Source organism: Odocoileus virginianus, chromosome 28 (genome assembly GCF_023699985.2).
Source record: "Odocoileus virginianus isolate 20LAN1187 ecotype Illinois chromosome 28, Ovbor_1.2, whole genome shotgun sequence".
Lineage (NCBI taxonomy): Eukaryota > Metazoa > Chordata > Mammalia > Artiodactyla > Cervidae > Odocoileus > Odocoileus virginianus.
The window spans coordinates 23,478,642-23,501,845 of record NC_069701.1 but is presented as its reverse complement, the minus strand read 5'-3'; the positions used below and the strand labels follow the sequence as shown (position 1 = coordinate 23,501,845).

The 23,204-nt window shown below is 45.7% G+C and overlaps 1 protein-coding gene across 1 annotated transcript; it reads right to left on the bottom strand.

Moving 5' to 3' along the window:
* Window positions 1-421: 421 nt before the first annotated feature.
* LOC110151111 (mas-related G-protein coupled receptor member X2-like) lies at window positions 422-22,349 on the bottom strand. Its single transcript, XM_070457566.1, has 5 exons — window positions 22,204-22,349; window positions 20,228-20,318; window positions 5,700-5,906; window positions 4,764-4,900; window positions 422-1,457 (listed from the first exon to the last, which is right to left on the bottom strand). Exons 1-5 carry the CDS (start codon window positions 22,347-22,349, stop codon window positions 422-424), a joined length of 1,617 nt encoding a protein of 538 aa, XP_070313667.1.
* Window positions 22,350-23,204: the final 855 nt, after the last annotated feature.

Genomic DNA, 23,204 nt, shown 5'->3' with positions numbered 1-23,204 from the left:
TTTCCTTGTATAAAAACTGATTGTAAGAAAGTAACAGATTGTAAGAAACTGGTCAAAAATGTCATGTTTAATACCTAGCAAGTGCAGTGACCCAAGAAACTTAAGACCTTTCGTGCACTGCGTTCAACTTCTGCTGAAGGTGGGATTCTTCATAAGTGGAAATAGTCCTGGAACCCAGAGTTGGTGAAGCTCCCATGGGGTGGGGTGAAGACCCCTGGGTAAGACAGTCCTGAAGACAACATGCAGCGCTTGTGCGACAGGCACTGTCTCCCTTAATCCTCAGCACCCAGATGGTTTATTTAACCGTTTTACAGTCAGGGTGGGTCCAGAGGTGAGAGAACCTAAGAAATCCTCCCGAAGTGATAGAGAGGAAGTTGTCGCTCAAAGCCACGGTGTGTCTGACCAAGGCAGAGACCCTGAATCAGGACACCAGACCGCTTCCCGACACCAGACTGCTTCCCGACCCCAGGGTTGCCCGAGGAAGCGAGCTTTCGCTTTCACCCAGTTCTGATATGTCCTCCAAGGCCTGCTGCAGCACCGCCTTGAGGGTCCGCCGCCCTCGCTTCTTTGCCTGCCTTTGCCTGAAGGAGCCCACGAAGAAGTAAATGATGGGGTTGACGGAGCTGTTGACGCAGGACAAACCAAAGACGACCAGGCAGTGGTGACAGGGGATGGCAAACAGGTCATCCTGAATCCAGATTAAGAGGAACCAGAGGATGCCGTAGGGCAGGCCGCAGAGCAGGAAGGCCAGCACTGTGAGCACCACGGTCACATAGAGCCTGGTCAGCTGCGTGCGCTGGGACTTTCGGAGGATCCCGAGCAGCAGGGCCAGGCTGGACCCCGCCAGGAGCCCAAATAAGAACATCAGCCACCCAGCAGCGATGAAATCGAACACCCGACACCAAAGACGGCTGAAACTCGTTAAGAGTAAGCCACAGTACTTCCCTTCCAGGATGCTCAGCAGCAGGGCCAGGGCCCAGAGCACGGCGCACACGATGGCTGATAAGTGTGTGGGGCGGTGGCAGCGGTACCAGACGGGGCACCGGACGGACATGCAGCGCTCGGTGCTAATGGCGCTGAGCAAGCTCAGACCTGCCAGGTAGGCGAAGGTCATCACCGTGGCGAGGAAGGCGGGGCTGGAACTGTGGCTGCAGCAGGTGATGAGGGCCTCCACGGAATCGATAACTTGGCAGCAAAGGCACAAGAAGTCGGCTGCCGCCAGGTTGAGGATGTAGACGGTGAAGGCGTTCCTGCGCGAGTGGAAGCCCAGGAGCCACAGCACCGCCGCATTTCCCGCCAGTCCCCCCAGGGCGATGGCGGCCGTCAGCAGGTACAGGGTCACGGTCACCACGTTGGAAGTTTGAGGATGGGCCTGGCCAGTGTGATTCAGGGATGTGAATGCCGTCTCCCAGGCTGCGGTGGTTGGACCCAAGCTCAGAAACCCTCCGCTGGTGTTCCTGGGAACACAAAGATGTGAAAGCACCTGCGGTGTGATCATCCATTCTCACGGCCACCCTGCCAGGTGGGAGTTACTGTCCCCCCGTCACAGAGATTTAGATGCTTACTGCAGTCCACACAGCCCTGGAGACCTGGAATATTTAAACCCACTTCTCTGTGACTCAGAAACAATACCTGGAGCTATGGCTTAGATCATGAGCTCTTCATTGCAAAATTCAGGCTTAAACTAAAGAAAGCAAAGCAAACCACTAGACCATTCAGATATGACCTAAATCAAATCCCTTATGATTATTCAGTGGAGGTGATGAATAGATTCAAGGGATCAGATCTGATAGACTGAGTGCCTGAAGAACTGTGGACAGAGGTTCGTAACAATGTACAGGAAGCAGTGACCAAAACCATCTCAAAGAAAAAGAAATGCAAGAAGGCAAAATGGTTGTCTGAAAAGGCCTTGCAAGTATCTGAGGAAAGGAGAGAAGTGAAAGGCAAGAGAGAAAGGGAGAGATACACCCAACTGAATGCAGAATTCCAGAGAATAGAAAGGAGAGATAAGGAGGCGTTCTTAAATGAAAAATGCAAAGAAACAGAGAAAAACAATAGGATGGAAGAGATTGCAGATCTCTTCAAGAAAATTAGAGTCATCAAGGGAAATTTCATGCTGGAATGGGCATGATAAAGGACAGAAACAGTGAGGACCTAACAGAAGCAGGAGAGACTCAGAAGACATGGCAGGAACACACAGAAGAACTATGCAAAAAAGGCCTTAATGACCCGGATAACCATGCTGGTGTGGTCACTCACCTAGAGCCAGACGTCCTGGAGTGTGAAGTCAAGTGGGGCTTGGGAAGCATCACTACGAACAAAGCTAGTGGAGGTGATGGAACTCCAGCTGAGCTATTTCAAATCCTAAAAGATGATGCTGTTCAAAGTGCTGCACTCAATATGCCGGCAAATTTGGAAAACTCAGCAGGGGCCACAAATGTCAGTTTTGATTCCAATCCCAAAGAAGGGCAATGCCAAAGAGTGTTCAAACTACTGTACAATTGTGCTCATTTCACATGCTAGTAAGGTTATGCTCAAAAGCCTTCAAGCTAGGCTTCAACAGTACATAACTGAGAACTTCCAGATGTACAAGGTTTAGAAAACACAGAGGAACAAGAGACCAAATTACCAACATTCACTGGATCATAAAGAAAGCAAGGGAATTTGAGAAAAACACCTATTTCTACTTCATTGACTACACGAAAGCCTTTGACTGTGTGGATCACAACAAACTGTGGAAAATTGTTAGAGATGGGAATACCAGACCACCTTACCTGCCTCCTGAGAAACCTGTGTGCAGGTCAAGAAGCAATAATTAGAACCAGACATGGAACAGGTGATTGGTTTAAAATTGAGAAAGGAGTACAATATTGTCACCTTGCTTATTTAACTTAAGCAAAGTACATCATGTGAAATGCTGGGCTGGATGAAGCATAAGCCAGAATCAAGACTGTCAGGAGAAATATCAACAACCTCAGATATGCAAATGATACCACTCTAATGGCAGAAGGTGAAGAGGACCTAAAAAACTTCTTGATGAGGGTAAAAAAGGAGAGTGAAAAAGCTGACTTAAAACTCAGCATTCAACAAACTAAGATAATAGCATCTGACCCCATCACTTCATGGCAAACAGAAGGGGAAAAAGTGGAAGCAGTGACAGATTTTTCTTTTCTTGGGCTCCAAAATCACTGCAGATGGTGACTTCAGCCATGAAACTAAAAGATATTTGCTTCTTGGAAAAAAGCTATGACCAACCTAGTCAGCATATTAAGAAACAGAGGCATCAGTTTGCTGACAGAGGTCTATATACTCAAATCTATGGTCTTTCCAGTAGTCACGTATGGATGTGAGAGTTGGACCATAAAGAATTGATGCCAAAAAATTGATGCTTTTGAACTGTGGTGTTGGAGAAAACTCTTGAGAGCCTCTTGGACAGCAGGAGATCAAACCAGTCAATCCTAAAGGAAATCAACCCTGAATATTTATTGGAAGGACTGATGCTGAAGCTGAAGCTCCAATACTTTGGCCCCCTGATGTGAAGAACTGATTCACTGGAAAGACCCTGATGCTGGGAAAGGTTGAAGGCAAAAGAAGAAAGGGGTGGCAGAGGATGAGCTGGTTAGATAGCAATCACCAACTCCAATGGGCATGAGTTTGAGCAAACTCAGGGAGATAGTGAAGGGCAGGGAACCCTGGTGTGCTGCAGTCCATGGGGTCGCAAAGTCAGACACAACTTAGCGATTGAACAACAACAGCAACTCTCTGACTCTATTGCCTCGGCTCTCTCTACTGCAACATGACCCTCTAATGACATAAGAATGTCACCTCCAGTCAGCCTCCCGGGCCATGTCATGTCCTCAGAGAGGCAGGAGGAGAAAAATATGGGCAAATTATGAGAGGGTGACCAAAGGACTCTAAGCTCAGCATTCCTTCTGCCTGGGACTGAGATAACCTTCTAGGGCCAGGAGGTCATGCTGTGGGGCCATCTTTGTGACTAAGAGGAATGCACCCCCTAGGAAGTAAGGAGATCATGATTTAGGGTCATGAAGAGCTCTTGCTATGACAGGTGCGAGTGGGTCAGGAGGCCTCTTGAGCTAGAAATGGCCCCATATGTGAGCTTTATAAGGACAGATGATGCTTTTCTCCATGCATTGATATGTGCCCAGAGCCTAGCTCTGTGTGGTGGACACAGTTTAAGTCACTCTTATTATGGATTTTTCTCCAGAGAAACCAAAATCGCAAACTGAAAATATTGGGTTGGCCAAAAGGTTCATTAAAAGTTTTCCCATAAGATGGTATGGAAAACCTGAATGAATGTTTTGGTCAACTCAATACTTTTAAGTACCTGGGTACCCTTATGTCAAAATTAAAACCCAATGAATACATTCTCAAGGCATTTCTGATGATGTGTGCATGCTAAGTCACTTACTCATGTCTGACTGTTTGTGACCCCATGGACTGTAACCTGCCAGGCTCCTCTGTCCATGGAATTTTCCAGGCAAGAATCCTGGAGTGGGTTGCTGTGCCCTCCTTCCTGACCCAGGGATCAAACCCGTGTCTCGTGTCTCCTGCATTGGCAGGTGAATTCCTTACTGATAGCGCCCCCTGGGAAGCCCATCTCTGATGATGGTGAGAGATTATTCCAAAGAAGTGACATAGATAGAGGTGCAAGCCAACAGTCAAAGAAACTAGTTAAGGAATACAATGAGAAACTGACCCAGTCCCAGGACTGTGAGGAGGCCTTGGAAGAGAGAGGGTTTCACCGTTGGCCGTCGTCTCCCTTCCTTCCTCTGTGCCCGTCTCTGCGTTCCGGGAGGAGATGCATCAGTGCCCAGCTGATGGCCTCCCTCTCCCCCTGCCTCCCGTTTGTTTCCAGTGATAGGGTGACGCTGACAGGAGGCTGGAGGGTGAGGAGGCAGAAGAGAGTGATTGGGGTTTTGAGCTCCCTGGCTGCCTCCCTTCCAGGCTGTGAGTTGGCAGTTGGCCGTGTTATGCTACTTGAGGACATAGCCCCTGTCTGATGGCCCTTGCCTAAAACCACAGTGACAACCACAGCTCCAGCCAGAGCGCCCCCTGGGTTCTGATAACTTCTTCCTTTTCCCCATCAGGCCCAGCAATAGTAACAGTTCCCTATGAAGACTTGGTCTTGGTTGGGGGTGGGGGAGGGTCGGAGTCCAACATCCTTTAGAGATTCCCCTTAGCTGTGCCCACCTGCGCCAAATTCTCCTAAATTACCATCTTAGATTATGTCCTGTATTTTCTGCTGGGACAAGGCCAGATACAAGGATACAAGAAACAAAACAAACAAAATAAAATAACATTGACTAGCAAGCAAATCAGTGACACCTGAGGTTATCAACAGCAATTTAGCTTTTCAATGCCCGCATACCATCTCCCTCCATAAATTAGAATTCACAAAATATTTGTCTTCATAAGCAGATTTGAATATTTGAAGAGAAGAGGAGTGTATAGGGAAGTGGAACAGAAGCAGAAAGAACCTGCTTGACCCTGCTGGGCTCTCCCATAGTCCAAGCTACCAGCAACCAAAGCTTCCATTGGGAGCTTCCTGTCTCCTGCCTGTTGCTGACGAGTGCCTGCGCCCCCTGCCTGCCCTACCCCGACATGAACTCATGAGAGTGCGGACTCAAGAGAAGACAAATCTGCCTTTGATCAGAGAGAGTTCTTGAGCAGACTCTTACCTTGACACCATTCTTCTTGCTGGAGGTGGTGAGTAGAAACGAAAGAGCTTTCCTGGGATTGACAAACGGCGGAGGATGCTTTGCCACCCTCCGGATGGGTGGCTGCCTGCAGGAGCAGGAGAGCAGCCTGGTGACCCAGGGAGGCTTATCAAGATGCTGAAAGGCCCTGCGATTTCCTGCAGGAGGGGGACTGGCAAATGAGAGGTCCTGGAGATGAGAGAGACAAGAAAGCTCACGAGATGGTTTTTTATTTGCCCTGACTTCAGTCACTTATCTCTGCCTCCGTACCCATCCTACCCTCTTTGCTCCCCCTCCCTGTGAGGAAGGGCTGTCCTAAAGCCTTTTGCTGCCTGCCGTGAGCCTGTGCAGGACACCGACCCACCAAGTCACATGAGCCTCTGTAGCTAAAGAACGGTTTGCTTGGCATCCAAGGCCCTGCATGGCCTGACTGTCTTGATCTTTTAAAATTTAATCACAGAAGTAGTGAATGCACATTCATTTTATTTCAAATGATACCAAGGTGCATAAAATGACTAAATTGGACGCCTTTAGGATTGTGTGGCCATAGACTAAGGTGCAAAAATGAAAAGTAACATCTCTCCTAATCTCATTTCCCAGTAGCAACCAAGGTCCAGTTTCCATTCTTAATTCTTTTAGATGTTAATATTATAGCTTTCTAGAGTAAAAAAAAAAAAACCTACATTTATATTTTTGATTTATGAATATCAGCAACAGGGTATATTGAGTTCCCTTATAAAAGATAAGGAATTTAGCATACCACCAGTACACTGTGGCACCTTTCTCCCTCTGCGTCATGGTATTTGTTAGCTAGATTGTATTTCTTTTTATTAAAGACTTAAAAAGGTTTCCTTATCTTTTTAGTTCTATATAGTTTATTTATTTACAAGAAATAGTTTATTTAATTTTGGCTGTGCTGGGTCTTCGTTGCTGTGCAGGCTTTTGTCTAGTTGCGGTGAGCAGGGGCTGCTCTCTAGTTGCAGAGTGGAGGCTTCTCATCGTGGTGGTTTCTTTTGTTGCAGAGCACGGGCTCTAGGGCATGTGGGCTCCAGGAGTTGCAGCTCCCAGACTCTAGATCCCAGGCTCAATAATTGTGGCATGTGGGCTTAGTTGCTCCATGGCATGCAAGATCTTCCCGGACCAGGGATCGAACTCATGTCCCCAGGTTGGCAGGCAGATCCTTATCTACTGCACCACCAAGGAAATCCAGCTAGATTTTTTTAGATTGTCTAGAGCCCAACCAGTATTTTCAGTCTTAGCTCCTATGACTTCCTTTCATGTGCCTATCCTTGCCACCATATTGAGTTACTTGTCCTTTGAAAACTTAACTATGAAGCATTTAAAGCAACCAGAGAAGTGTATTCACTCATTCATTCATTTACCCAGAACTGTTGTGTGCATATGCTGTGCCAGGGCACCGTTTCAGGCATGAAGATGTGATGATGGTGACACAAAAGTCTGTGCCTCTTACTTTCCAGAGGAGCTGGGGAGCTCGTCCTTGGGAGTGAGTGTTCGTGGGGAAGAGGTTTGAGACTCAATACTGGGGCCTCCAACCTCCAGAGACCCAGAAGAAGAGGAGGACTCGGCCAACACAGTAGTGAAAAGCAGCTACTGAAGGAGTAGTAAACTAGGAAAGTATCCCAGAGACAGAACAGGAAGCTGTTCTAGAAGATGTGCGTGAGCCACAGCATCAATCCTACCCAAGAGATTGACCAAGATGAAGACTAAGAACTGACATAGGAAGTCCTGGCTGATCCTCACAGGCATGGTTCCAGTGGATGTTGAGGCTGGAAAATTGGCAGAATGTGGGTTTTGGTGTGATAGCAGACCTGGACAACCCCAGAGAGTCATTTTGAGATGCTACCACAAAGACAGGTCGCTCAGAAAGGTGACTGGTGACAAAATTACTCTACAGAAAACAGTGTTTCCTGTCTAGAGAAGATCATGACCAAGTGGACTTTATCCCAGGAATGCAAGGATTCTTTAATATCCGCAAGTCAATCAATGTAATACACCACATTAACAAATTGAAAGATAAAAACCATATGATTATCTCAATAGATGCAGAAAAAGCCTTTGACAAAATTCAACATCCATTTATGATTAAAACTCTCCAGAAAGCAGGAATAGAAGGAACATACCTCAACATAATAAAAGCTATATATGACAAACCCACAGCAAGCATCACCCTCAATGGTGAAAAATTGAAAGCATTTCCCCTGAAATCAGGAATAAGACAAGGGTGCCCACTCTCACCACTACTATTCAACATAGTTTTGGAAGTGTTGGCCACAGCAATCAGGGCAGAAAAAGAAGTAAAAGGAATCCAGATAGGAAAAGAAGTGAAACTCTCTCTGTTTGCAGATGACATGATCCTCTACATAGAAAACCCTAAAGACTCTACCAGAAACTTACTAGAGCTAATCAACGAATACAGTAAAGTTGCAGGATATAAAATTAACACACAGAAATCTCTTGCATTCCTATACACTAATAATGAGAAAACGGAAAGAGAAATTAAGGAAACAATACCATTCACCATTGCAACAAAAAGGATAAAATACTTAGGAGTATATCTACCTAAAGGAACAAAAGACCTATACATAGAAAACTATAAAACACTGATGAAAGAAATCAAAGAGGACACAAACAGATGGAGAAATATACCGTGTTCATGGATTGGAAGAATCAATATTGTCAAAATGGCTATACTACCTAAAGTAATCTATAGATTCAATGCAATCCCTATCAAACTACCAACGGTATTTTTCACAGAACTAGAACAAATAATTTCACAATTTGTATGGAAATACAAAAAACCTCGAATAGCTAAAGTAATCCTGAGAAAGAAGAATGGAACTGGAGGAATCAATCTGCCTGACTTCAGACTCTACTACAAAGCCACAGTCATCAAGACAGTATGGTACTGGCACAAAGACAGAAATATAGATCAATGGAACAGAATAGAAAGCCCAGAGATAAATCCACGAACCTATGGTCACCTTACCTTCGACAAAGGAGGCAAGGATAAACAATGGAAAAAAGATAACCTCTTTAACAAGTGGTGCTGGGAAAACTGGTCAACCACTTGTAAAAGAATGAAACTAGAACACTTTCTAACACCATACACAAAAATAAACTCAAAATGGATTAAAGATCTAAATGTAAGACCAGAAACTATCAAACTCCTAGAGGAGAACATAGGCAAAACACTCTCTGACATAAATCACAGCAGGATCCTCTATGACCCACATCCCAGAATTTCAGAAATAAAAGCAAAAATAAACAAATGGGACCTAATGAAACTTAAAAGCTTTTGCACAACAAAGGAAACTATAAGCAAGGTGAAAAGACAGCCCTCAGATTGGGAGAAAATAATAGCAAACGAAGCAACAGACAAAGGATTAATCTCAAAAATATACAAGCAACTCCTCCAGCTCAACTCCAGAAAAATAAATGACCCAATCAAAAAATGGGCCAAAGAACTCAACAGACATTTCTCCAAGGAAGACATACAGATGGCTAACAAACACATGAAAAGATGCTCAACATCACTCATTATCAGAGAAATGCAAATCAAAACCACAATGAGGTACCATTATACGCCAGTCAGGATGGCTGCTATCCAAAAGTCTACAAGCAATGCTGGAGAGGGTGTGGAGAAAAGGGAACCCTCTTACACTGTTGGTGGGAATGCAAACTAGTACAGCCACTATGGAAAACAGTGTGGAGATTTCTTAAAAAGCTGGAAATAGAACTGCCATATGACCCAGCAATCCCACTTCTGGGCATACACACCAAGGAAACCAGATCTGAAAGAGACACGTGCACCCCAATGTTCATCGCAGCACTGTTTATAATAGCCAGGACATGGAAGCAACCCAGATGCCCATCAGCAGACGAATGGATGAAGAAGCTGTGGTACATATACACCATGGAATATTACTCAGCCATTAAAAAGAATTCATTTGAATCAGTTCTAAAGAGATGGATGAAACTGGAGCCCATTATACAGAGCGAAGTAAGCCAGAAAGATAAAGACCATTACAGTATACTAACACATATATATGGACTTTAGAAAGATGGTAATGATAACCCTATATGCAAAACAGAAAAAGAGACTCAGATGTATAGAACAGACTTGTGGACTCTGGGAGAAGGCAAGGGTGGGATGTTTCAAGAGAACAGCATTGAAACATGTATATTATCTAGGGTGAAACAGATAACCAGCCCAGGTTGGGTACATGAGACAAGTGCTCGGGCCTGGTGCACTGGGAAGACCCAGAGGGATCGGGTGGAGAGGGAGGTGGGAGGGGGGACTGTAAATCCATGGCTAATTCATTTCAATGTATAACAAAAACTACTGTAATGATGTAAAGTAATTAGCCTCCAACTAATAAAAATAAATGGAAAAAAAAGAAAAGAAAACAGTAGCTTTCCTAGGTATGAAAAAAAGTGAGGGGGAAAAAAAAAGAAAATGAAACCTTAACTACTTCTGGAGACAGAAAGAAAGAAATGAGGACTGGTCAGCCCTACCAGATATTAGAACATACTCGAAAGCCTCAGTGAATATAGTGAGGTGCTAACATGAAAACAGGCAGAGATTGAGGCAGCAGGACTGAGAGTCTCAGGAATCAAACATACATGCATGTGGAATCCAGTGTATGATAAAGGGGCCATTTCAAATGGGAGCGGGTAGAGATAAAATAATAAAAATAATAAATCAGTAAAGGTTATTGGGCAGCTGAGAAGCTATCTAGAGTAAAATGCCTTAGGGATCATAGCTCATATTTACACCTTGTTAACTTTTTTTAAATTGAAGGATAATTGCTTTAAAGAATTTTGCTGTCTTCTATCAAACCTCAACATGAATCAGCCGTAGGTATACATATATCCTCTCCCTTTTGAGCCTCCCTCCCCTCACCCTCCCCATCCCACCCTTCTAGGTTGATACAGAGCCCCTGTTTGAGTTCCCTGAGTTAACTTTAAAATGGATTGTGTATTTAAATATAAATAAGAGAAGCAAAAAGAGTCAGAAGAAAACATGGGAAAATTCTTTTTTTTTTTTTTTCTGTGTTCAAAGAGTTTTATTTTAACTATAAATACTCTGGTATTCTCTGATTGGTAGGGGAGGAATAGTAATCCTTTAAAAAAATTTGAATTATAGTTGATTTACAATGTTGTGCCAATCTCTTCTGTACAACAAAGTGACTCAGTTTCTTTATTTTCTTTTCCACTATGGTTTTAAACAAGGTATTGAATATAGTTCCCTATGCTGTACATTAGGACCTTATTGTTTATCCATTCTAACTGTAATGGTTTGTATCTATCAATCCCAGATTCCCAGTCCATCCCTCTCCTTTCTCCCCTCCGCCTTGGCGACCACAGGGGAAATTCTTTTATAACCTTGGATTGGGGAAGATTTTCCTAAACATGATACAAAACTCAGAAATCATAAATAAAAACATTTAATAAAAATAATTTTAAAAAATTGAAAATTAAAAATAATTTTTCTTCATGGAAAAGGCCACAGTAAGCAAGTCAAACAGTGAACTGGGGAAAAGAATTTATAATGCATATTTTGGACAAAATTATCTATTGTGTATGTCTATATTTCTGACACATCACTGAGAATTTTAACAGCCTAGTAAGAAAAAAACCAACTCAGTTCCTACAAAACCCATGTTTCTTAATCAAGCATGAGAAAAAATGTCATACTCATGATGATGAAGGTTTACTGAAACTCTGCCAGGATATCTTCACCTTCAGATTTTCAAATATTCTAAAGTTTGATACTGAATGTTCGAGAGTGGGTAAGGAAAGTGGCACTCCTGTGTGCTTGGCACTCTCAGGCAAAGCTTGGCCCCCGAAGGGAAGCTGCTTATAAGACTTTACAAATCTATGCTGGCTAGAGGTGTGGCTGAAACCCAGGGAGCCTGGCCAACAGTCATCACAGTCACCAGCTTTGCAGGAGCAGGTCTCTAAACTTTCCCATTGAAAAATGTTTCTCAAAAGATGGGAGCAGAAGATGAAGTTGTTTGGTACTGCCTAGAATGTCACTGGCTTTACAGAAGATTTTTTTTTTTTTCTAATTTGTCTGAAAGTTTTATGCTCTATTTTTCAGGCAATTACTGTGGCTACTTAACATACTTATGCAGACTCTAAATGCAGCCTTTGGGGTGCTGTCTCTGTAGTCACAGCCCTGCACCTGGACACAAGGGTTGACCAGCAGGTTCTGTCTTAACACTCATTCCCTCCTTTGCCCTGTTCTTTGTCTGGTGCAGTGGACGAACTGTGCAACTGTCTTTCCTCATGAACAGCACCAGGACCTTAACAGCTTTAGCTCTAGCCCCTTCCTCCCAATCAACAGTGCTCCAGTAGTCCTCCCCTCCAAGACATTAAATATTTAATAAGAGTTTTAAATAGTGAGTGTTTGTTCAAATGGATCCCCATAAAACTAGTGTGTTTTTGCTCAACTTCTCATTTCACCCCTGCTGGCTCAGCAGTGAAGAATCTGTCTGCAATGCAGGAGCCCCGAGTTTGATCCCTGGATCGGGAAGATCCCCTGTAGAATGGAATGGCTACTCACTCCAGTATTCTTGCCTGGAAAGTCCCATGGACAGAATAGCTTGACGGGCTACAGACCATGAGGATGCAAAGCGTTGGACATGACTGAGTGACTCTTTCTTTCCAGTTTTGCATCTCTTATCTTCCATTCCTTGAAATACATTCTTCAGAAGTTCCTTTCATGAGAGTCTTTGTGGGGTTAATGCCCTAGTTTTTTTCTGTCTGCAAATGTCATTTGTTTCACCCTCATTTTCTGGAGGTGGTTTTTTCAGGCTGGCATCACAGGGTGGCAGTTACTCTTCTCCAGCACATTGGAAATCTACTCTTTGGCCGCCAATGTCGTTCTTGTGAGATTGGCCATCAGTCAAGCTGCCAGTCATTTTCAGTGATCTGCCTGTTTCCTTCCTAAGGGCTTTTTTCTCTGATGTGGTTCACTGTCATCAAAATGTGTCTAGTGGCTTTCTCTTTATATCACATTTGGGGTTTATGATGTTTCCAGGATTTTAAGATTACTGTCATTTAGCATTTCTGGGTGGTTTTCTGCTATTATTTCTTATATCACATTTGGGGCTTATGATGTTTCCAGGATTTTAAGATTACTGTCATTTAGCATTTCTGGGTGGTTTTCTGCTATTATTTCTTCATATGTTGCATAGTGGTTGAGACCACAAACTCTGGAGCCAAGCTACTTGGCGTCTCTATGAGACTTGGACAAATGTTGTAACGTCTCTGTGTTTCAATTTCCTCATCTGTAAAGTGGGGATGATATTACTCCTCATCTGTGAAGTGGGGATGACATTATTACCTACCTATAGGTTTTCTTGTGAACATTAGTGAGTTAGTTACACAATAGTTTAGAACAGGGACACATGGTAAATACTATATACTTGCTAGCTCCTATAATCATTTTTATTATTACCTCTCTCTGGAAGTTTCATCCAACATATGTTAGTGTTTCTCTTTCTAGTCTCCACATCCCTTAACATCTCTTCCTTGTTTTCTGTCTGTCTGGCTCCTAGGTAGCTTTCTTGATAATTTCTACAGGTGGATCTTCCAGGTTTCTAGTCTCTTTTCCTCTGTGTCTAATTGTCTGTTTAATTCATCCACTGAATTTTAAATGCAATTTTTATGTTATTAGTTTCTAGATAATGTGCTTGAGACTTTGTTTTGACATTTGCTTGGTCAGTTTCTGGCTTGGTCTTGATGCTGATTCACCTTGTCAATTCTCTTTTATGTCTTTAACCCTATTAAGCACAGCAATCTTAAAAGTCTCTGTCTGAAAATTCCAATGCTGAAGTCGGTGTATGCCTGATATTACTGTCTGTTGTTTTCTCTGTCACTTTGTGATGAGCTTTGCTTCTTTGTGTATTTGTGATTTTAGACTGTTTGCTGCTCACTTCCTTTGGTACTTTATCTGTGGGAATTCTTTCAGGTCTGAATTATCGTTGAGTTCCTCCAGAAAAGAACTTGTGTTTTCTCTTGCTGATGGACTGGGGGAACGTCCCAGCAGGGCTCTCATCTCTCATGATGTCCCCAGAAACCTCACCTGTCATTTGTAGCTTTAGCGAGACCACAGGTTATATGAGTTTGGACCACAGCCCTTTTTATGGCAACAAGTTCTCCAGAGAAAATTTCTGTTTGCCTAGATCCAAGCTTGGTCAAACAATTTCTTGGTGGTTTTATTTCTTACTAATGAGAAATACACTAAGGTTTAGTCTTTTGAGGTCCCAGTTTTTCATGGGGCACCCTTGTTAAACTTCCCAACTTTGGGTTGTCTAAAAACTCTATTTTCTAGCCCTGCTGCATCATGCAGAGCTTAAAGTAGCCATAATAGGAAATATGAGTTTCCTTTTGAGAGCCAAGGGGGTTGACGTAAAGAATTTAAAGGAGGAAGTAACTTGATCAGCTCTGTGCTTCAGAAAATCCTCTCAGGCTACAGAGAGGAGAATATACAGAATATAGATGAAAATACAAATCTCTAGTCAGATCTCTACATGGAAACAACTGCATGAATACTTTGATTCATGCACACAAAGTATCCAACTATTTATGCTGTTTTGTAACATGTAATATATTTCTAGTTTGATCCTTTTAATTGTGGAATCTGTTTTGTCCTAATCCCTTATCTGTAAAATGAGATGGTTTCTAGCTGTGATGAATCTAAAATGAAAATCTTTGGTACCTGTGGAGGTTTCTTCATGTACCCTCCTCTCTCCTTGGATTTGTTTTGTACAAGAGAAAGTGGAGGCCTCAGATGGGTATCTCAGAGAGACCAAGCTTCATCCCAGGATGACTCGCATCCGTTAGGGCCTTAGTGGTTCCCAGAGGCTCCCCTTTCCGTAACTGAGATATGCTCAGCAATCTAGGCCACTCTCCATGGCCCCGGAGTTTATTTATGTTAGAATTCTTTCCATTAGAATTGAGAATGCAGGGCAGTGTCATTTGGAGACTCCCTATAAAGGACAACTTTGTTGGGGAGTATGTGTTGGGGGAAGGGTGTGTGTGTGTGTGTAGCTGATTTTAGTACATGAACTTGCACGGATATACACTGTGGAAGACGGGGACTCTTCCCTGGATCTCATTCCATGCCATGCAGTTATTACCAGCCACTGAAAGCCAAGCAGATGCAATGAAACCAGGAGAAGGGAAATATCCTGATGATGTCATTTGGACTCTGGATCCCACTATTCCTGGAGCCAGCCTTTCTTGCCAACTCCAGGAATAGTTATTTGAACCAGTAATGTCCCATAATGAATTTCATTTGGGTCTGCCCTCTGCTCACACAAATATGTCCATATCAAAGCTTTTATCGCAATGTACTTTAAGCATCTGGGGACATGATTCTCTCCTGTTGTACTACGAGGTCTTTGAGAAGAATGAACACATCTTTGAGTCCCAGGGCCTGCGCTAGTGCCTGACTCAATGCTCAGCAATTTTTTTTTACTAGAAGTACATACATTTGTGCCTACAGGCATGAGTGAATTAGTGATTGAATAGACAAGTTGGAGAGATGAGTGTTGGACAGTGACTCTGGGAAGAGACCTTTAAAGGCTTCACTGTGAGAAACATCTTACAGTGGAAGAGCAAACCAAAATGAAGGCAAAGAATATTGAACAGACTAAACTCCACTTTAAAATGCACCCAACATGAGACTTCCCTGGTGGTCCAGTGGCTAATACTTGCATTCCCGATACAGGGGGCCAGGGTTTGATCCCTGGTCAGGGAACTAGATCCCACATGCTGCAACTAAGACCTGGTGCAGCCAAATAAATAAATATATTAAAAATAATAAAATGTACCCAACAGTTAAGAAGCCCAGCCCTGTGGGAAGTAGAATGTACCTGGAGTTGACTTAGATCAGTTTCCAAGTCCTGTACTGTTTGGGAAGCAGTGTATTGAAAGAGTGGAGGGCCAGGCCGCTGTGAACACAGAGAATCCCAGGGGCATCCAAGAAAGTGGAAGCAGAATGTGCTGGACTTGGGGGTGGGGACAGTTTCTGGGTTGCAAGGTCCTTTCTATAAAAACCTTTTTGGAGGGTGGGCTTCGCCAGTCTTGGCTGTTTTTGACCAGGGATGTAGGACCACGAGTGCATAATCAGAATGACCCTTGATCTCTGGTGGCCCTGCCTTGGGATGCTGGATCAAGGTTAGTCTGAACTGGTTGGATGGAGGGAGAAAGAGTTGCAAGGATTCAGCAAATGAAAGCGGCTTCGGCAAGCTGGGGAGAGCTTGAGGAGGGCAGGAGGCCTGGGACTCCCTCAGGAAACTGCTGTGATCCTCGCATAGAGAATCACACAGCTTCTCAGACTCTTGGTAACACCAGGTAAGGCAGCCGGTGTGAAGAGCCCATCTCCTGGGCTATCCCAGCCAGAGGACCAGACGTCTCCTACAGAGTCAGGGGCTCCAGGAAGGGCCTCCTGCTTCAAGGCAGCTCTGAGCTGACTTTCTACTGGAGTAGAGGAGAAAGAAGGCTTACTGAATTCTTTTCTTCTCACTCCTTTGTCTTTCACGTCCATCTGTTCTTGCTCACTCAAGGGTTAGGCTCCTCCGAAAGTCAGCAGATCATGGAGACAGGCGTCCCAGGGCTCCTGAGCAGCTGTGTGGTCAGGGAACCCTGTGGCCAAGATCATCTGAGTGGGGAGAGCCAGTGTCTGGTTGGCTCCTTCATTCATGTCTGGTCCTTCATCCCGTGTCCTTCCAGCCGTCAGCCATTCAGATCTACTGTCAGGGAATATCGCCTGGGGAGTCTAGAAATGAAAAAGCTGGGACAATCAGTGTCTAGTTTTCCTAATTTGGAATATCTTTTTCCTCCAAGCATCATATAAATTCATTCTCAGATATTTACTGAATTGCTGCTTTGTGCAGGGCATTATCATGGACCCTGCTTATAAGGAGTGAGCATCACAGAGTAAAGTCCTCAGTTGTGTTCAGTTCAGTCACTCAGTCGTGTCCAGCTCTTTGTGACCCCATGGACTGCAGCACGCCAGGCCTCCCTGTCCATCACTGACTCCTAGAGCTTGCTCAAACTCATGTCCATCGAGTCGGTGATGCCATCCAACCATCACATCCTCTGTCGTCCCCTTCTCTTCCTGCCATCAATCTTTCCCATCAGGGTCTTCTCCAATGAGTCACTTCTTCGCATCAAGTGGCAAAAGTATTGGAGTTTCGACTTCAGCATCAGTCCTTCCAATGAATATTCAGGACTGATTTCCTTTCAGATTGACTGGTTTGATCTCCTTGCAGTCCAAGGAACTCTCAAAGAGTCTTCTCCAACACCACAGTTCAATAGCATCAATTCTTTGGTGCTCAACTTTCTTTATGGTCCAACTCTCACGTCCATACATGACTACTGGAAAAACCATAGCTTTGACTAGACTGAACTTTGTTGGCAAAGTAATGTATTTCTGAAAAAGAAGCTTGAGGAGAGGGGACCTGCACTTTAGTATGAAGCTGTAGCAGTTAAGACTATATGGTACGGACCTAGAGAGAGACAGATTTATTAGTAGATTGCAAAAGACAGCCCAGAAAGATTCACTCAAATACCAAACTGAAATATAGTAGAGTTAGCATGGGAACTTAATGGGTAAAGGAGGAACTTTTTATTAAATAAAGCCAAGAAAAATTGTTATTGTAGCAGAGGGGGTTTTTTGGTGTCCGCCAAAAATAAATAATAAAATGTCTTACTCAAGGTCACACTTTAAATAAATGATTCTGACCCGTTACTTCTGTATAATCCTCATCATGTGATCCTCAAGAAGCTACTTAACTCCCCTGGGTCTGTATCTTATCATTCATAAAATCGGAATAACATGTGTCTGCAGTTATTCTTAGGGATGTTGAAGCAAGGAGAAGCAAAAAGCAATTTTTAACATTTTGGTTTTTGAAGGATCGCATCTGATGAAGTGAAAGAAAAGAAATGTGACATTCCTCACGGCGCCACTAGGTGGCAGTCGATGATTATTATGGGGCTCGTGTTACCCGGGACCGGCCAGCAGGGGGCTCACGTCCATGAAGTCTGGAAAGAGGTCAGATTAAATAGGACGCCAAAGGGGCTCCTGTTGCTTCGGGATGGTTATTCACGGATGGCAGTGAGGACAGCTATTCCTGCCAGTTTAGGGCAGTGTCTATGAAATCAACCTCTGGAATGGTTATTCCCTGTCTCAAATCCTGGATCTAAGGATTACTGACTTAAATTTGCTACCAGTTCAGTTGCTTAACCTCACTGACCCCGTTTCCTCACATGTGAGAGGGTTGTGTCCCCTAATAGGCTTGTTGCAAGGTCCTCAAACACAAGTGGGTGCTCAGCACAGGAGAAAAGCCCTCGGATTGTCAGGAACGTGCTCGTCTTCGTCCCCATCATCTTTATTATCCCATTTGCCGCTGTGAGTCCTTGGGGCGGAGCAGTGGGCCAGGCCCGGCTCTTCAGGCGGAGTGTGTTTCCACCGCTGGTGCTGCGTCTCCGTTAGAGTTGATACTTCACGTAAACGTGGGCTGTAAAGATGTAAAGCATTGTTCTGTACTGTGCTGGGCTTAGTCGCTCAGTTGTGTCCGACTCTTTGCGACCCCGTGGACTGTAGACTGCAGGGCTCCTCTGTCCACGGGGATTCTCTGGCAAGAATACAGGAGTGGGTTGCCATGCCCTCCTCCAGGGGTTCTTCCCTACCCAGGGATTGAACCCAGGTCTCCTGCATTGCAGGCAGATTCTTTACCATCTGAGCCACCAGGGAATCCCCCAAAAGGACTGTTAGAGCTGATGAAGTTCTCTTAGCCCTCACAGGGTCAGTGGGTGAGGCACATGGCCCTTGGGTCCCCGCAGAGACCAGCTCCCTTCCACGGCTTTCTAGCTCCAGGGAACCCAAATGACTCCCCGGTCACCCTCTCCTCCCCGCATTGCTGCTGAGGCCTGGCTGCCTGCCAGTCTGGTTTTCTCTGGCTTTGCTCTGCCACTGCTTGGCCAGGGCAGGGCAGGAGAGGTACACAGTGGGATTTGTCCAGGGCGGGGTGGGTAGGGTGTGTGTGAACCCTGTGATGACAGTTTGGACAGCCGGCCGAGGAGGAGGAGGAGGGCAAGGTGCAGGCCCAGCCTGGGCTCAGCGTCAGCCTGCAGCTCCCTGAGGGGCAGGGTTGCTGGGGGGAGGACACCTGTGGGCCCTGAACCTACAGTTCTCTGTCCTGTGGGCCCTGAACCTACAGTTCTCTGTCCTCGGCCAGCTCCTTGGATGGGGCTGGAGTTGGGAAAACCAGGGCTGTGGGGCTGGGCCCAGTTCTAGATAACTGCCCTTTGGGAGAATGGCAGGCAGGGCCTTGCTGGAGCAGAGTACGTTCCCAAATACAGAGATCTGAGCAGCATCAGACCTCCTCCTCGTGTGCCTTCCAAATGCTGAACCGGTGCTGCCTCTGAGACTCTGGGCCTGCGGGCCTCCTAATACTCTGCGCTCAGCCCTCTTCTCTGCCTCCCCAAATCACCTTTAGGACCAACAAGCTCCCTTCTTGGAATATATCCCGGTTCACGGGGTGCTTTCCTTGGCTGACTCCTGCAGCTCCTGAGCACTGCCCCTAGATTGGAGAGAGTGCACCCCACTCTGCAGTAACATTCATGGGTCTGTCCTCCAGGCTGGAAACCCCCCAAGAGCAGGGACCATGTCTTGCAGCCATGGGTTCATTCATCCGTTTGTTCAACAAATACGGGATTGAGCACCCGTTACTTTGAGGGTCTTGTTCTGGGTGCTGGCGTTGGTACAAGGAGCCAGGCTTGAAATCCGCTCCTGACTCCCACCTGGCCTAGTGCTCTTTCCAACAGACCCTCCGCCTTTCCCACCTCCCTCAGAGCCCAGCCCCCCCGGGTGTACTTTGGGTGGGAGAGGGGACGTGTTCAGGACCCACCATCCTCTCAGCCCCAACAGGCAAGCCCCTGTGTTGGGGGACTCTGGGAGGCCCCCTCCACCTTCTCTGGACACTCCCAATCAGGGAGCAATAGGGCTACATCTTTTTCCTTTTTTTTTTAAAACTGTGATTTAATGTACATTTATTCTTAACATGAGGAACATGTAGTGTAAAGATTTCCTACTGAATAAGTGATACTCATTAAGCCAAAATAGGAAAAAAAAAAGGAATTTTTAAATCAAGTTTTAGCTGTATTATTTGAAATACAAATATGCAGATTTTAATCAGTGAAGAAAAAATCTCAGTTGTCTTTCTTCACCAGGAACTTCAACTGAACCTAGAACTTTTTCACACCTTGATTAGAAAGAAAATAAAACGGAAACTCAGAAAAAAGAAAATAAACTATAAGGTTGGCTGCTGAGAGAGCAAAGACTTTTTACAGAGACCTGTCCAGTATCATGCCAAGAGGGGCGATGTCTGGCAAGAGTTGAAATAGCAGTGTAGAAAGCAAGACCTGCACGGCGTGTGAACTCGTTAGCTGTAGCTGGGAGGGGGACGCACCTCTGGGGGTCCCAGGGTGTACGCAGTGCATGGTGGCATATATACACGCACGCGGCAGGGCAGCTGCTGCAGCTGAAGGTTAAAATCCGTTCTGAGAGACGACCTCGGGGTTACTCGCACAGGGGGGCACACATGTCCTTCCCCTTTTGGCCTCTGCACCCTCCCACGGTGGCCGTGGAGACTGGGCCCAGGCTCGCGGGCCTGGCTGGAGCCCTGCTCAGCCGCTCCCGGCCACGCGACCTCCAGCAACTCTCACCGCCTCTCTAAGCCTTGATCGCCTCACCTCTAAAGAGGAGATAGCAAGCATATCTTCTCCCTGAGATGTTAGAATCTTCAGAGATTCTACACCTTTGAGAAATGGAAGTTCTTGTCCTCCCTGCCCCGCTCTCACCCGAGGGTCGCAGTCAGCTTCCATCCATAGCAAGTCAGGCCTCCGCTCAGCAGACTTGGAGTGAGGAGGTCCATCTCCTTCCTCTAGCCAGGAGCCCCAGCCCCAGTTGGATTAGTCATAATAATAATAATAGTAGTAGCAACGTCTCTCGTTTTGATAGTCCTCACTCTGTATCAGACACTGGTATAAGCACTTCACATGTTTTAACTCACCTAATCTTCACTGCCACCATATGAAGTGAATACCTTTATCACCCACCTTTTCCAGATGATAAATGTGAGAGAGAGAGGTTAAGCAACTTGCCCAAGATCACACAGCTAACAAGGAACCATCAGAAAGCAAAAGATATTCTGTGCAGCTGTTATAACCCTGATCACCTCAGCAATGCCCAGGGTAAAACGGTGAGCCTAGAATATGTGAAGCGGAGCATAAAAGGCATCTAACATGCCTGGGCGCCTTCCCAGGACCCCCAGCCACCCTGCGAGCCGGGCCTATGCTGCCTCATGCTCCATTTGAGCCCACTGGGCTGTGCAGCCTGGTTTCAGAAGGGGGTGGTCCGTGACCCCTCTTTTGCATATGCAGGGCTGCTGGGGGAATTCTCCCAATTTGCCTGAGCCCACAATCACTTGCTGGTCTTTGAAGTAAAAACCACAGTACTCACACACACCCCAGGGGTGCATCATCAGATTCCCAAATATGTTCCTTGTGTAAATTTCCTCCAAAATAAAATTTAACTCTAACCTCTTCCTAAACTGCTTATGACCATTCAGAATGCCATGTCCCATCCTGCTTCTGTTCTGAGGGTCAAAACAGAGGCAAGGAAAAAAAAAAAAAAAAAACAGAGGCAAGGAAAAAAAATAAAACAGAGGCAAGCAGCCAGAGAAATGGAGGGGCTGGGGGGCAGTTGAGGACAACTCAGCCGCTTGGGGGGATTTCTCAAGAGCGCACAGCATCACTCCGGGCTCTTGGTGGTACAAACATAGAACCTAAAGGGCAAGGCTCATGTCTGCTGTCTCAGCGCTGAGACTCTGTGTAGGATTCCATTTGGAAGGAGGCTCTGTGTCCTAAAAATGAAATTTGAAAGGTACTGGGCTAGGTTATTGCTAAGATCGTCATGGGCTCCCATCTCCTGGGGCTCATTTGTTCATTCCACAAACATCACTTAAATGCCAGGAGCTCAGAGGCACAGAAGACCCAGTGGTAGATAAAAATGTTATGGTCTCTGCCCTCATGGAGGTCCAAACCCACCTGGAAAAAGAGCAAGAAAACAATGACTAAATAAAATAGTTATGCAGGGTGGTGGGTACCATGAAGGAAATCTATATGCTGCTGGGATCTGAAGTAACCTGGGGGCTTCTTTAGGAAGTTTAAGCTGAACCCTGGAGGATAAAAGGGAACCAGACCGGTAAGAAGCAGGGGGAAAGCATTCCTGATGTAGGGGCCAAGGTCCGGTGGCAGAAAAGGTTAGCTTCTACTATGGCTGCAGCTGAGACAGGGAGAAGGATGGCCTGAGTGGGGTTTATGCTAAGCGCACAGTCATTGAAGAGCTTAAGCAAGAGGGAGACCCTATCATTGAAAAGATTACTTTTCTGCTGAGAGAAGAATGCCTTGCAGGAGGCAGGGAGATCCATTAGGAGCCTGCCGTAGGAGTGGAGGTGGATGGTCTGCGTCAGCGCTGGCTGGATTTGCTGAAGGACCTGCCATGCGGGCAGGTGCGGGAGTGAGCGTCATGTTCTGAAAGTGTACGAGGGACCTCGTTTTCCCACCCGCGCGATATGAGTGTTCCCAGAGGTGTCTTCCCTGGGGGCTCAGGTGGTAAAGAACCCACCTGCAATGCAGGAAACCGAGGTTCGATCCCTGCGTTGGGAAGATCCCCTGGAGGAGGGAATGGCAGCCCACTCCGGTATTCTTGCCTGGAGAACCCCCATGGATAGAAGAGCTGGCGGTCTGCCGTCCAGGGGGTGGCAAAGAGCCGGACACGACTGAGCGACTGGGCACACAGGTGTCTGCTCCTTCACTCTCACCGCCTGGAGTTCTGTCTGCGCTGCATGACCTGCACTCTGGTTGATCTGTGCTCAGGCGTGCCCGCAGACCTGTGCAGTGCAAGGCACACTGGCCCCCGATCTCCGCGTGGTTAGTACCTTCTTTTCATATGGGCTTAGCTCAGCCGTCCCACCCCCCATTGTACCCCTACCCAGACCCCCTCCACCCAGACAGTGTCACCTCACCCTGTTTTATGTTCTTTACTTTCACTCTCTTAGAGGAGCTTGCCCATTTATCTGCTCGTTCCTTGCCTCCCCTGCCTCCTCTGGAATGTACACTTCATGAAGGCAGCGGCTGCGGGCGGCCCTGCAGTGCTAGATCTTCCCACAAGAGGGCGCCTGTAAATTTCCTTTTCCGTTTCTGGCTGGAAAACTCTCCCAGGAGTGAAACTAACAGAACCTTAACTCAAATTTCACAGTTTGCCTAGGATTTGTCGCATTTATGCATACTGTCATGTATCGTGGTCTTTCGTGTCTCTGAGAGTAAAAATAAATAAATAAATAAAAAGCTTTCCTGTGGGATTTTGAGATATTGCCTTGAGAC

Excerpts from the sequence above, each read along its gene's own strand:
- LOC110151111 (XM_070457566.1), bottom strand. The coding sequence starts at position 22,349 with ATGACGCTCACTCCCGCACCTGCCCGCATGGCAGGTCCTTCAGCAAAT. Across the intron at positions 5,907-20,227 it reads ACACCCTGGGACCCCCAGAG|GACCTCTCATTTGCCAGTCC; the intron begins GTGCGTCCCCCT and ends TCTCATCTCCAG. Across the intron at positions 1,458-4,763 it reads AAGGGAGACGACGGCCAACG|GAACACCAGCGGAGGGTTTC; the intron begins GTGAAACCCTCT and ends TTGTGTTCCCAG.